The sequence below is a fragment of the Zootoca vivipara genome, chromosome 9 (genome assembly GCF_963506605.1).
Source record: "Zootoca vivipara chromosome 9, rZooViv1.1, whole genome shotgun sequence".
Lineage (NCBI taxonomy): Eukaryota > Metazoa > Chordata > Lepidosauria > Squamata > Lacertidae > Zootoca > Zootoca vivipara.
The window spans coordinates 40475395-40490598 of NC_083284.1; the positions used below are offsets into that span (position 1 = coordinate 40475395).

Genomic DNA, 15204 nt, shown 5'->3' on the forward strand with positions numbered 1-15204 from the left:
CCTCTATGTGAAACGTTCCTTGAACTGGCTACTTTATTTATTCACTTATTTATTTAAAATAACGTATGCTGTCATTCCAGGGCAGTTTGCATAACAATTAAATGATAGAAAACAAAATACTGAAAACTTAAACAGCAATTAAAATAATCAGTTTTAAAGGCTGAAAGCATCGGGGGGGGGGAATCCTGATGGCAAATGGAAGAGAGCCTCGCTGGGGAAGTAATTCTACTAACAGGGTGCCACCACCAAGAAGGCTCTCCTCCAATCATAACCCACTTAATTTAGACAGAAGGAGCTCTCCAGAGAGCTTCTGAAGCAGATACCAGTGATCCTGATGCACAGGCAGGCTGTTGTGGAAGCATCTGCTCTTCAGGTAACTAAGCCCTAAGTCATGTGAAGTTTTAAAGGTAGGCACCAGCACTCTGAATTGTGTTTGGAAGAAAACCACTCTCCAGTGAAATTCTTTGAACACTGATGAGATGTGTTCCTAATCACCAGTCTCACCTGGCTACCTGTATTCTGAAGCAACTGCAGTTTCCAGAGAGTCATCAAAGGCATCTATTCATATTGGAAGTCTGGCTTTTGAAAAGGAGATGGCATTTGTTCTTACCGCTTAACATTTGATATTAACATACTTAATATTAGTATAACTGTGCTTGGATTCAGGAAAACTGCAAAATGGAGGAAACACAGAGATACCAAAGGCATAAGGATGATACAAACCTTGTTTTAATGTGTAATGTTTTATTATGTTTTTATGTATGTTGGAAGTCGCACAGAGTGGCTGGGCCAACCCAGCCAGATGGATGGAGTACAAATAATAAAATTATTGTTATACTGTTGTTGCTGTTATTGTTGTTGTTGTTTGGGGATACAAATGTAGAGTCCCATAATTTGCTCCATGCTTAGAGAAAGGACCAAGAGAGAGAGCGCTCAAAATCATTCTTGGGGAATCCTAAACTAGCAGAAAGAAGGGTAGCAGTACACATTTTATGGAGGGTTTTGAGCTGTGATTTGCTCAGTCACAGCTATTGGATCATCAGCTATTGGATCATCAGAACAAGTCCCCATCCTCTTAAGGTTACTGGGTCAGGTTCTAGCCAGTACTCAATGAATAACTTCATACACAAAAGTGCTTTGGATTAGTTCCAGAAACCTCTACTGCAAATTCCCCCCTGAGCCATTTTAAACCCTAATTGTTCCCAGCATTCTCCATACCTGAAAGTTCCACTCAATCTTACTTAGGTTAAATTCTGTGGTGCTTTTTAACAGAGGCATGAATCCATTAGTGGCTAAGTTCAGACCACGAGAAGGATTTCCGTTACTGAACAACTAGTTCTCAAAAGGTCAAAGCCAAACGCATTAACCTAGTCCCATTTACTTTCAGTGGTCTCAATGTGCTATCAATTACTTATGCAGATTGGACAAAAAAACTAAGGAAGGCTTTCTTCAAAAGGATGTGGTTTCAGAATGTTCCAAAATAAACGATTTCAATCTCACAATCTGTCTTTACTCATGTCAACCCTTTCATGTGTGCATTGATTTTGCTTTATTACACACCATATAAAAATGCCATGTGTACTGTAGTTTAGAAATTAAAATGGATTAATTCTTCCTGTAATAAAGTGTAAGACGAAATCACATTTGCAGTCAAATTGGGATTAAAAAAAGAAAACACACAATCCAATGTTATTTTACTGCTGCATTTGTCAAAACCTGTGTCAGAATAGGTCTTCTACACCAAATGTTTGCTTTGCTAAGCAGAGCCAATGATACCAGCCACTACGACTGAGGTAAACCATGATGGGCCACAAATAATTCCTTATATCCAGAATGTTTTACCACTCTAAACACCAAAACCTGTTCTGAAGCAAGCTCTTCTGAAATGATTTCAGAAATCCAAGATGGAACAAGCGACAAGCTGCATGTTACATGGAAGCAGTCATGACCCACATGCAGGAATTTCCAAGCAAGTTAACTGCTTTACTGGAGAAGATTAGCTTCTAAGATAAACAAAGGAATCACTCAAAATATCTTTGCCACATTCATGGCTGCGCTCTTCATATTCTGTGTGCACTTTCACAAGCTCATCTTTAGCATATGTTATGATTTCAGCAGACCAACTGTCTCCTCACAAAACCCAGCAGCCAGGGAAAATCCATTTATATGATGCATAAATGCATAGGGAGAATATGATTTTTCACTTGATGAAGAAACAACGTTCAATAGGACATGATGGGGGCTGGGCGGGTGGGGAGAGACAGCACCTTGAAGACAGATTTCATCCAACACAGAATTTAACTTGCTTAACCCCACTGAAACTGACAAGATTAAGCACACCTAGTTCTGCAGTGGCTTTAGGCCTACAGCCACACTCCTATGCACACTTAACTGGAAGGAAGCCTTGCAGAATGCAGCAGTAACAGAAGATTAAGCACTGTAACAAGATTTATTAAAGCCCAGGTTTTCCTTCTACTGAAAGACATTCTATGTCATTTGAAACAGTCAATTAAGGCAGTGTGGAGGGGAGCGCAGAGGAGGTTGTTCTCACAAAAAGTGTATATTCCAAAGACATCATTGGATACAAACACCAAGTGTGGAATTCCATGTAGCAATAAGCAGATGGTCCCATTAGAGCCAGCATTTCAGCTTGCCCAACAAAACCACCAGCCCACTCCTCCTTCTGCGCCGTGTTCTGGGAGTTATCCCGATCTGTATCAGCAGAATATGATTTTAAATGGTGCGTCTCATGCACCTTGTATCATACCTGTAGATGTATCCACTGTGAACAGGGAAGAGAAGTCACCCGGTAGCAATTCGTAAGTCACAACTCCATATATTCCAGAATCCTTGTCCGTAGCAATGACACTGATTATTTCTGTTCCTGGCTGCGTATGACTGCTGATGCTTGTCGTGTAAGTCGCTGGGTCGAAGACAGGGTGATTGTCGTTAATGTCTTCTATCTCTATGCGGACGAAAGCTTGAGCACTCAGGCCACCCTATTGAATGAATCACAACAAATGCCAAGTCAAATCAGTTATAACAAAGCATGGAAGACATGAATGCAATTAGACCTGTTTCACCTTGCTGGAGCTCAGCCAATCCCCAGATAGCCGAAGGGAAACTGTACTGACTTACAAGGACCTCTGGGTAGCAATGTAATGTAACTGAACAGTATAAAAATTCTACATCTGTTTACTTTAATGTATCTTGTCACTAAAGAAGCCATCATAACCTATTGTTAATTTCAAGTTACTCTGGGTTCTGATCATGCTGTGCTTTCTAGATCATCTGGCTGGGAGCTATTTCAGCTGTGTCAAAGGAAGTGTCACGCCTCCTCTCCAGAGCTGTAGAGGAGAAAAGGGTACTGGGGGACTTGGTGATGTCAAAGCACTTGGAGTACTCTGGAAGCACAGAGCCAAAAGAAAGACCAACCCTCTTACTCAGCTTGAAGCTGGAGCTGAGGCTTGTTTTCACGCGGGCAAAATTAAAAGCAAGGAAGAATTGAAAATATACATTTTTAAATTATTTTTCTGCATCCCTTTCAGTTTGAAGGTCACTTTTTTACTTTAGGAACATAGCAAGTACTATGTATAACTTAGATAACTAGTAATTTATCATGTCTGGTAGATTAAAATTTGTTCAGATAATAATTATAAATTTAATTTACTTTTTTCTTTCTTTGATAGAGTCAGAGCTAGTAGCTGCTTTACTGAAAGGATCCTAGCATATTTTTTTCATTTTTCCAGTTTACTAGGAGTAGGCAAATAACAATAAAAGCAAAAAACATCAACATTATAGTAAAAACATTATATATTCTTAAAATATCTAATATATGTCTCCTTCAGTCCTTCACTGTGTCAAGCAGACATAAAACTCTCATCTCCATTAGAAGATCATAGCAAGCACAGCTAGAACCCACATTTATAATGCAGGAACTTGGAGGACACACCAATCAATTTGCCTGCCACATGGGGAATGAACAGAGATTCTCCCACTTGCAGTTCAATATCAATTAATAGTAAGTTTGCAAAGCTAAGCTGCCAGCTACTCATAAAATCAATAAATTATACCATTGCTTATTTGGGAAGGTCCCTTATTGCAATTCAGTAGATACTTCATCTCTGCCATGGACATTGGTGACAGCCAATCATGTTTTGACTCTGCCACGATCTTGCATCATTCCTGCTTCAAAACTCTTCGATATACACCAAGTGTCGTTTCTCCTACAGATGTCAACTTGGAAGTAAGACTGACTATGTTAAACTTCCTTGCAGGAGTGTTTAGGATTGCTGCCTAACTGCTGTAAGGGACTGGAGTTCTACCACCCTCAGATAAACAGTTCTTCTACAACTTGGCATTGGGGTTCTGCTACAACAGCTGAAACTGCTTCGCATTACTCTCAACCATGAACCTCTGCCCTGCTACTCAAGCAGAGGACTTCATACAAAATCTACTGTATAAAGCAACATCACCCAGAAAATTATACTGGGTCTTTTGTTTATTGTTTGCACATCTTGAGTAGTGATTGCTGTGGAGTTGAAGCATCCATCAAGATTATTTCTCAATGAGCCTTTCATTTCTCCCAAGAATAGCTCATATGGTTGTATTGTCTACTTAGGCTGGCACCGAGATTGTCATGCTTCAGTTATACAAGACAGCATCATGAAATGCCAGGGAAGAAATAAAGGGAATTGATGTACAATGAAGGCAATTTGAGTCATGTGCATGCTATTAATATATTCGGTGCTGGGCTTCACAGAAAAGCTAGTTTCACACGTGAAGGAAGAAGGAAAACGATGTCATTTCCTTCCTCCCCCCCAAAAAAAGGGACTACTACTGCTAAAAGCCTAATCCTTGGAGTTGTAAACCTCCCCAAGGACATTATCTTTCCCACCAACACAGTGCTTTACATTGCTGGTCCAAAGTGTTTGGTGTGTGCTTTCCCAGATGATTTTAGGAGTTGGGAATGGGATGAAAAACAATGCCAAAGAAAGAAACGTGTTTTCAGGAGAATGGGTGAATGCGATGAAAAGCGACCTCCTTCTTCCTTCCTTAATACCTCAAGCCTAGGAACCAACAGCCAGCAGAGCCTACACAATTCCACATCCAAATGTTTGTGGACTACCCTCCACTTCTCTCACACAAGGACTCAGCAAACTGTTAATTAAAGAAAATGTAGGAAACACCTTAAAGACACATGGTCACTTCAACCTATCCAATTGCAGCATGTGAATTCCCACCTCCTATTGATTAGTCTACTGCCCTCCCTAGAAACACCTTGCCAGAATCTGGATTGCCAGATTCTCTTTGGCTTTCACACTATCGGTGAAGAGCCAAGGCCTGGCTCTGTTCCTACAAAAAAACAAGGTAAGTGTCCATCTGCCCTCAATTGCAAGCTGCTTGGAAATGTGAGTAATCAAAGGTTAGCTATCCTGATAAGGAAAATGTAGCTAGTTGATTATGTGTTTTTATGTTCTTTTAAAAGAAACTTTCTGTTTTTAAATCTCTCTGCTAAATGCTTAAATAAATGTACTTAAATGGAACTCAGGAGGTGATTAAGTCCTTTTGCAAGGTCTAACAAGGTTTCACAAACTTTAAAAGGAAACCCTGTGAAAAAGTATGTCTCTCTCCATAAGTTTAAACCATAAATATGAATTGTCCACTGCTCCACACTAAGGAATAAGTGGTGAACCTTACTGGCTCCACAGGTCAGATCCTTTTCAAGATCAGTATTGCGGGCCAAATTTGGCAGGTGTGCAGAGCTGCCCACCTGTTGATCGCTTGATGTTATTATGATGTCTCTATGATGTCACATAAATGACATTAGGTTTGTCCCACACACCTGTCTAAATCCCCTGCAGAAGTCCCACAAACTCACTGCTACTGAGGTAAATCCTTACATAATACAGCTGACCTAGGGAACTCCCTGTTGCCAGATGTAGTCACAAAAAGTGGCCTGGTTCACATGTAACCCTGGGCTATGGTTTATAAGCTATGGCTCACTAAACTATATTTTAAGTTGATTGTCGAAACACGGTCAGGGCTTTAAAGTTTATTAACACGACTGCATTGATACAACTGATTTAGGTTACCAGATGTAGTGACAAATATTACCTTCACACCTGACAAACAACAAATGGTTGCTAGAGTGGAATTATCCAAGTGTGAAACTTACCCCATCTACCGCTTTCACCAGGAGATCATATGTGGATGGGTCCTCTTCCCTGTCAATGTCCTGTGAGACACATATGTGGCCGCTGCTCAGGTCAATCAGGAACGCTTTTGATTTTTCATAGTTATGGAATCCATCATATAGAAAATACTCAATATGTCCAAAATTCCCTGAATCTCTGTCTGTAGCCTTGACCTGCAGTAGCACAACGAATAAAAATCCATTAATTATTTAATTATTATTTGATGGATCCCACACATTCATTGCTTTTCAAATAAGATGTACAGTATATTTTTTTCCATCATGACTTAGTCTGCAATCCTATATATATATACTTATTATGGTCTAAGTCTCACTGAACCCAATAGGACTTCTTTCCTGAATAGATATGTATAGGATTACGCTGTTTATTTTCAAAAGTATCATGCTGAAATTTTGAACAGTATTGAGACAGAAAAGACTACCATTTACAGGCCTGGGCTGGCTGAATGGAATACAGTCTTGCTTGGCGAGGCCCCGGGCCCCGCAGTTCCCCTCAGAAATAAACACACAGTCCTGAGTAAGTTGGGTTAATGGGATAAATTAGGCCACACCTTTATTGGTTACAGATGTGAATGGTTTGGCTTCGGCATTTGGGTGAAGAGCAGGACGTCTCTCAAGGGTCAACCACCAATAGGGGGAGCCCTATGATATACATCAATTAAGAGCATCCCCCAGGGTCACCGATGAGGTCGAGGCATGGCCCTAGCCCAGGCTTCGGACAGGAACCACACCCCCAGATCCCTTTAACGGGATACCCTCAATGAGGAGGGGGGCAGGCGGAGGCAACAACCTCCCCTCTGTGATTTAAACGGCAAGCAGCCACGCCCCTGGCTAACCCGATTGGTCAGCCGGGGGGCGTGACACGACCCGGAGTCCTAATGACCTCCGCAGCATCCCTCCACCCACTCCTGGGTCACTGCAAGGTCCCGAATGTCCGCCAGCAATGCCGCGCCCCCGGGGAAGGGGAGCGGTCATAGCAGAGCAGTGCATGTTGCTTGGGGTAGGCTAAGGCAATCTAAACAGTCAGTCTCCCTTTCATTCCCCAATACACAAGGAAGTGTGTGGCAGGAAGGAAGGAAGAGATTTCCTTAAGTTGTTGGCATAAAACTGAAGGGTTTACCTTAATAACTATAATAGTGCAGCTAGAGGAATGCTGCTTAGCACACAATCAGCTGTGTTGCTCTTCCATGCTCTATCTCCATTCTTATGTGCTGTAATCTTTATCTCTTAAAATCATTAATACCTAAAAGAAGCTTAGGGGCACATGCAGTTACACAGAAGCAGTTAATAACTATGCTGCAGCTCGGGCACATTAACGGCAAATCATTTAATAATTAAGATTATAAATGATAATTTCTATAGCACTTTTTGGCATACCAACTCAAGGCGGGAAATAATGGATATATGTGTGCCCATTGATTACTCTTAATTCCTCACTGCAGTCTTTGAAATGCAATTAGCTAATCTTCTACTAGATCCCTCTCCATTAGGAAGGGCTGATAGCCACTGTTAGGAAAAGCTCGTGGAGAAAAGCATGCGGTAAAGTCAACCAGCATTAGCACTATACCGCTTCCAAATGCAGACAAGAACTACGTGTTTGATGGAAGAAAGCATGTTATGGAGACGGCTAAGGGAAGACACTTCTTCCCAACACATTCCTGGCATACCAAGTGGAGGTGGGGGGGTTGACACAAGAGGACATTAATTCAGAAATTGGTATATATCCAATGAGATATTTAGCTACATGCAATTGTCAAAATCAAGAGTTTTTGACTGCAGCAATTGCACGCACCAATGTACACATGTCCTTCAGGTTTACACCAATATATACAGGACCCTGAATGTGTGGTAGGTAACCTGCCCCACCAACATACCAGGATTTAGAACTGAAATTACGGTACTAAACAGTAAAGCGGTCAATGAAATACTCCTCAGGAAGCTTTTGCAGCTATGCGTAAAACTTTAGACCTGAGTTACTTTTTCTGACTTTTAAAACCATAGAGATAAAATATTAACTGTTTCTAATATCTCCCCCCCCCAAAAAAAAAGAGCCGTTGCAGCTCTTTCAAAAGTGTCCAAAGCTTAACTTAGTACAACTCTCCAGTGGGTCATTCTGAATCTCCTACTCTTAAGGTATGAAATCTCCATCTTCTGAAAGGGGTACAGTACTTCCCTCCTAGAACTGTTGTGAAGATAAATGAAGTAAGAAGTCCCATACATTATATAAAAATATTGTAACAAATATTGTGATACTTCCTGTCCGCAGTATAACAGATGGCAACTCACAGTAAGACTACTGTATGCTTATCAGCTTACTTTCCAATTAACTGCATTTGAAATATTGTCTCTAAAACACACTACAAAAGGCATGCCATTGACGAGGAAATCAATATAGTTATGCAACCCTTTGCATGTTACAAATTAGTGTTTTATTATGCATTTAAAGGAATAAGCAAATCCATACACATACAGTTGCCTTTACAATGGGAAAACTACCTTTTACCGTAGGTATCTTAAGGGTAATGTAGAGTGGTTAATTTGCATATCCAATGGCCATTGTGCATATTCCCCTGGCCTCATGGAGAATGCACACATGTAATTCCTCAGATAGAGAAATCTTCCCTCCTCTGTGATTGCCATGGTAACTGATCTCATGCTGCTGTTAAACTTATTCCTTAGCTTAGCTTAATAAGGGCGTGGAAAAAGCAAGAGTTCATCACGAAGGAAATACTGAGAAGATTACCTCCTTGCACCTTAGGTTAACCAGAACTAGCAAACCCCTGGTTCCAAGTTCAAAATAGCTGAACCAGATTAGAATCCTTCAGTTCATCCATAAGCACCCAGCCCAAATCTTAGCTGCCACCACCCCAACCAAAAGACGGTTCCAACAACATGGAAGAACCGGTTCAGAAGACAACTTCTGAAGTCACCACCTTGCTAGAGACTTCCATGGAGGAGGTAGAAGACCTTCAAGAGAAACAATACCTCCACCCTACCTGACCCTACCTGACTGTCTCGCCAGAGTGGTGAATGCTCAGTTACCTCTCGCTTGGACTACTGCAATGTGCTCTATGTGGGGCTACCTTTGAAGGTGACCCGGAAACTACAACTAATCCAGAATGCAGCAGCTAGACTGGTGACTGGGAGCGGCCGCCGAGACCACATAACACCGGTCTTGAAAGACCTACATTGGCTCCCAGTACGTTTCCAAGCACAATTCAAAGTGTTGGTGCTTACCTTTAAAGCACTAAATGGCCTCAGCCCTGTATACCTGAAGGAGCATCTCCACCCCCCATCGTCCAGAGCCGAGGGCCTTCTGGCAGTTCCCTCACTGTGAGAAGCAAAGCTACAGAGAACCAGGCAGAGAACCCCCATCAGATGTCAGGAACACCCTCCCATCAGATGTCAAAGAGATAAACAACTACCTGACATTTAGAAAACATCTGAAGGCAGCCCTGTTTAGGGAAGTTTTTAATGTGTGATATTTTAATGTATTTTAATCTTTGTTGGAAGCCGCCCAGAGTGGCTGGGGAAACCCAGCCTGATGGGCGGGGTACAAATATTTTATTATTATTATTATCATCATCATCCTCTGTGTGCCTGAAGAGGTTTCCTGGACCTTATCTTCTGCTTCAAATGACCTTCTTAAAGATCATTTGCAGCTTGGGAGAGCACTGTCTGCTGCCATATAGTTAGTGCATTTCCTAGGCTGGCTATGCAGCTCCTTCAATTCTGAGCAGTTTTCTTCTTTGGCTCCAGGCCAGCACTGAAGCAACGCTCCAAGCTCCCTACTTGACAGCTGGTCTTACATCTGACTATCTTGCATCCAGCCACACGGTGAGCTGTCAGCAGACCTCACCACACGCTTATTACCTTGAACTCTTGCAGGTTTTGCTATTACACCATTGGGGGCTTCAGCCTGGAGCAAGAGAGGAAGTATTAAAAGTGGCATGAGTCTTGTTGAATACAACCAGAAAGTTCATGGCTGTTAGAGGATAACTAATTCACGTTAAGTGATCTTGAGTTTGGTCTCAATAATAAATTACTGTACTGTGGTCAACACAAGAGGAAATGAAGGGCAGGGCAGGCTTGCAGGTGTATGGGCAATAGAGCAGAAAAGTCAACTGTGCTTTGATATGTGGGAGGAAGATGAATTCTGTCACATACCTTTCATCTAAACGGTTTGGATGAGGATGGGAGTATTGTATTGCAGGAAAATAATGGGGTTAAACTCAAGGTTTCTCTTTCAGCTGGAGGGGCATGGGGAGGGAGGAAGGAAGAGAATGAGAATGAAATATATAAAGTATAGGCACTGAAGTTACATTTCCAAGTTAGGTTTGCCACACTAGTGTTTCGACCCTTAAAATAACGGAACCAAGAAGTTGCCTTCTGGAAAAATAACTTTATTCTGCTAAATTTTAGTAGTTTGTCCCACATTTTGCATAATATATTTGGACAGACAATAGCTCATTGGAAGGATAGAATTATATTCTGTATGCTTATACAGCACAAGCCTATATATACCCAGATTCAATGCTTCAAATAGCTACATAAATATATTATAATTTTGCCTGTTTTCAATTATGCATGAAGCCTTTGAACTATAATATTTTACAGTAATGATTCCAGAGTCACTGCTTTATTGTCTTACGCAACAGGGTGAGTGCAGACATAATCCTCTTAACCATTCTTAAGAGATTGGAAGCAGGTCATGGTCTCACATGCTTTATATATGGGCTGCATTGCATAGAAGGCCACATCCTGGCTGTATGGCTAGACAGGCTGTTTTGTGCTCCTTTGCCTACATTCAGATACAAAACTGAATCATGGATATGTGTTAAAACAGCAAGACTAGAGCTCACACAATTCACCCTTCCCTTTTCGCACGTGAGGAGTGGAAACTGAACACTACTGAGTGAAGGTTGCTTCTGATTAGAGAAAACTGATGTAGAAACCATTGGTAGTTAACAAACAAGAATCTCACATGTGGTACAAACTAGTTTTCCCCCATAAAAAAAATTAAAAGAGCAGTAAGTCAAATAAAAAGTACCCACAGGATATTTAACACAAACTCTACTGTCAATACACATCTAAAGGCATGGATAAACAACCAAGTCTTCAGTTGGCATTTAAATGATTTGACCATCTGGAAGTTTCCTGGGAGGGCATTTCACAAGTGGGGTGGCACCACAGAAAGTGGTTTTTTTTCTCTCTCAAGTAGACACACACACACACACCATGCAAGCAGAACGCAAGACCGGGGAGACTGGTATTGGGAGAGATGCGCTAACAGATACTTGGGTCCGAAACTTTTTAGGGCTAAGAGCAATACCTTTAAGTGGGTCCAGTACTAGTGTAAGAGCACAACATCTGTATTGTGGTGAAGCAGTCATCTGCATTGTTCTTCGAAATATGGCTAAGTATCAGAAAATGTAAGTGCTGACACTTTTCCAATATGATGACCACTTGCTTTAGTTTAGAAGTGCTACAGACTTACAAACCACTGCAGGACAAACGTGTAAAAGCAACATATGGCTCCCATTAATCACATTTTCCTCCTTGGCATTCCTTTAAAAAAAAAGTCAGAACTGGTTTTTGTTTTTTACAAACACCAGTGTGGCTGCTGAAGTTAATTAGGACAATTAGAATGTTTTGCTTAAAAGAACTGAAGCCATTATTGCAGTTAGAGAGTGATACACAATACACTATAGCTAATCATGTGTAAATTATAAGCAGTGCATTCTGAAATGTGTCTGCCTAGTATTGAATACCAAGTAGGATGTGACTCCTGCTACGCTGACAGAAGCTGCTGGAACATATTATCCATTGATTTATTCAGTGTAAATCCTGAAGGAACACACAACCCATGTGCAAACATCAGGAAGATCAATATTTAAGCAGATGCTGAGAGTCTAGTTCAATCGGTCTATGACGGTCTCGTACCATCACTGGAAGGCCTTGACAATGACATGATCACCTATAGCCAGTTGGAATAGATAAACAGGGTGAAAGCACCTAACAAACACAAAGGAATTTACAGATCCTGTGATCCAAAACAGATTATACAATATACAGTCATACCTCGGTTTAAGTACGCTTCGGTTTGAGTACTTTCAGTTTAAGTACTCCGCGGACCCTTCTGGAACAGATTAATCCACTTTCCATTACTTTCAATGGGAAAGTTCGCTTCAGGTTAAGTACGCTTCAGGTTAAGTACAGACTTCCGGAACCAATTGTGTACTTAAACCGAGGTACCACTGTAGTATACTTTTAGTACTGTACTTTTCTAGCTGCAAAAACACATGCAAAAGTCTGCATATACGTGTTAGTACGAAGTGGGGAGGGAAATATAATACAGGCAACTTCCCATTTACGTGGGGGTTGCTTTCCAAAGCACCGCACGCATCAGTGAAATCCCATATATTTGAAACACCATCGGTAAAGCGTGCAAACCCCACAATGGTACCCTCAAAACCTCCTTGCTCAAACTCTAACTCTCTACCTTAAAGACCAATGCATTTTTACAGCATAAGCCGCTTCATCAGATGCTTGAAGTGTAACTCTGAATTGAGGAGAAGGGAATGTAGTTCCTGTAATATGTGATACTCAAGTTTGATGGAATTTATATGCCTCCTGTCTTTACTAATTACTAATATTTACAGGCTTGGTCACATGTCATGTCAAGCCAAACCATGACTTAGTGCAAATGCATGAGCATGCAGGCTCCTCACGAGGAGATTGTGGCTGCTTTGCGCCTCCCCAGCTTTCTGCAGCTGCACACTAAATTAACACAATTTGGCTTGTTGGAGTAACTGGACATGATAAGGGGCTAATTTCCTTCATGAGCATAAATTAGCTCACCCCATGGATGAGCAAATCGCAGGTGCAAGGTCAGCTAAGACAGCTGCTATGGTAATGGCCCAGTGCCCTGGCTATATATGTGATTAATGCATGTCAGATTAGCAGTGTCAGTCTGTGAATCTGCAGTTAGTCTGTCTGTGTTACTTGTCTGGTGTTATGTCCTGAGTTGCTGAACTTATGTAGAGCAAGAGATACTCTGTACTTGAATATATCTCTATCTGCCAAAATCTACAATATATCTATCTATCTACATCTAGAACTGTTTTACTGAGCCTTATCTTCCGCAGGTGACTGGTACTGGGAGCAACTTCCACTGCATATCTCACATGACTTAGTGTGTCATCCAAGCCTGGTCTCATGCGTTAGCTCTCTCCAGATGGAAGATGGAGCCAATGTCTTGATGTCCTTTGGTTTACAGCTTGTGTTTTGTGCAGGAGAGCTAAACCACAAGCTTGGGTTTGGATGACACACTTTAGCTCAACACAGCATCTGAACCAAAAGGAAGAGCCTGCACACTCATATGAAGCCATGGTTTTGCTCAGCATGACATGCAGGCTAGACCAAGTGCTTCTCAAATGTGATTCTGTAACTATCTGCTGAAATATCCACATTTGTTTATTAGCAATTGATGCCAAATTGCAGAGAAAGATTTAAAGAAAAATACAGAATAATTTAGCAGTTCTAAAAAGATTTGAGGCGGATAGCTACTTTGGTGAGCCTTAAGAGATATGGCCTTTTGCGTGTACTGATACCGGCATTTTTGTATAGGAAAACAGCAATAATTTATAAAAACAACAAGTAATGCTTTATTAGTCTCCTGCCACTATCACTCTTTTGTAGTAAGATTTCCTATTTGAAAGTGAAAAAGAGAACCACATTTGTACCTGCAATAGAAGCAGATGAGTTGTAAAAAATACAGAGTCTGTAAATCACAGCCATAATTACACTAAGAAATCAAGTGTGTCATAAAGCACAGGCTGTTTGGGTTAATCTTTTTTGCCAGGGTGTATGGAAAATTTAAAACATGGCCAACCTCACAGCTTGTCTCATTTATGCAAACTGCTTTTTAAAAAGCTCTCCCATTTTCTCAACATAAATAATAATGCAGTTGGCAACAGATGATATTTCTTCCAAGACATATTGTAATCATATAGATTCATTTTCCTTGCCCCTTCCCCCCCTCCCCATGACAAACTTTACCTACATTTGCCCTGACCAAGCATCACGCACATTCTGTCAAAGAATGTGGAGCTGTCAGCCTCCTTTTCAGGATGGGACTGTTCTTCATAATCAAGCAGGGAATGAAGAAAGCTCTGGATGTGTCACAAAGCCATCCTTCACTTCTGCTTCTAAACCGAAGTTTATCTCTGTGAAGCTTCCTGTAGCACGCAAGCGGCAGATCCCAGATTCTCACGCTTCCACTAGAAGCAGAAGTCTTCAGAAGAGCATGCTTTCAATAAAACGAATGAGTGTGGTGCTTCTTTAGCAGAAATGAAAAATTGTTTATTCAAGGGAATTCAGATTAACTGAAGCTGAATGTGACTTGCTGGCTCAAGCTGTCAAAACCCAATTCTCTAAAAAAAAAAAAAAGTCCAAGAAGAGAAAACACACAACTGCGAAACCTGAAAAGAATGCAACTATGGAAAAAGGTCAATGTTCACCTCCTTTACTGACAACCAGCAGAATAAAAGACATTTGCTGTAAATTACCTGTGGCTGTAGACACAGGATACAGGTAAAGGTAAAGGGACCCCGGACCGTTAGGTCCAGTTGCGGACGACTCTGGGGTTGCGGCGCTCATCTCGCATTATTGGCCGAGGGAGCCGGCGTACAGCTTCCGGGTCATGTAGCCAGCATGACTAAGCCGCTTCTGGAAAACCAGAGCACCACACAGAAACGCCGTTTACCTTCCCGCCGGAGCGGTACCTATTTATCTACTTGCACTTTGACATGCTTTCGAACTGCCAGGTTGGCAGGAGCAGGAACCGAACAATGGGAGCTCACTCCGTCATGGGGATTTGAACCGCCGACCTTCTGATCGGCAAGCCCTAGGCTCTGTGGCTTAACCCACAGTGCCATCCACGTCCCGGTAGACACAAGATAGCCATGGTCAAAGACTTGGGGGTG

General features: G+C 41.5%; 1 protein-coding gene across 1 annotated transcript in view; it reads right to left on the reverse strand.

Moving 5' to 3' along the window:
* The window catches only part of DCHS2 (dachsous cadherin-related 2), a 104547-nt gene that overhangs the window by 50337 nt on the left and 39006 nt on the right, over positions 1 to 15204 (reverse strand). Inside the window, exons 2-3 of the mRNA XM_060278664.1 lie at positions 6179 to 6370; positions 2768 to 2999 (exon numbers count right to left, since the gene is read on the reverse strand). Of these exons, the coding sequence (XP_060134647.1) occupies positions 2768 to 2999; positions 6179 to 6370 (424 nt within the window). The remainder of the gene's footprint in view (positions 1 to 2767; positions 3000 to 6178; positions 6371 to 15204) is intronic.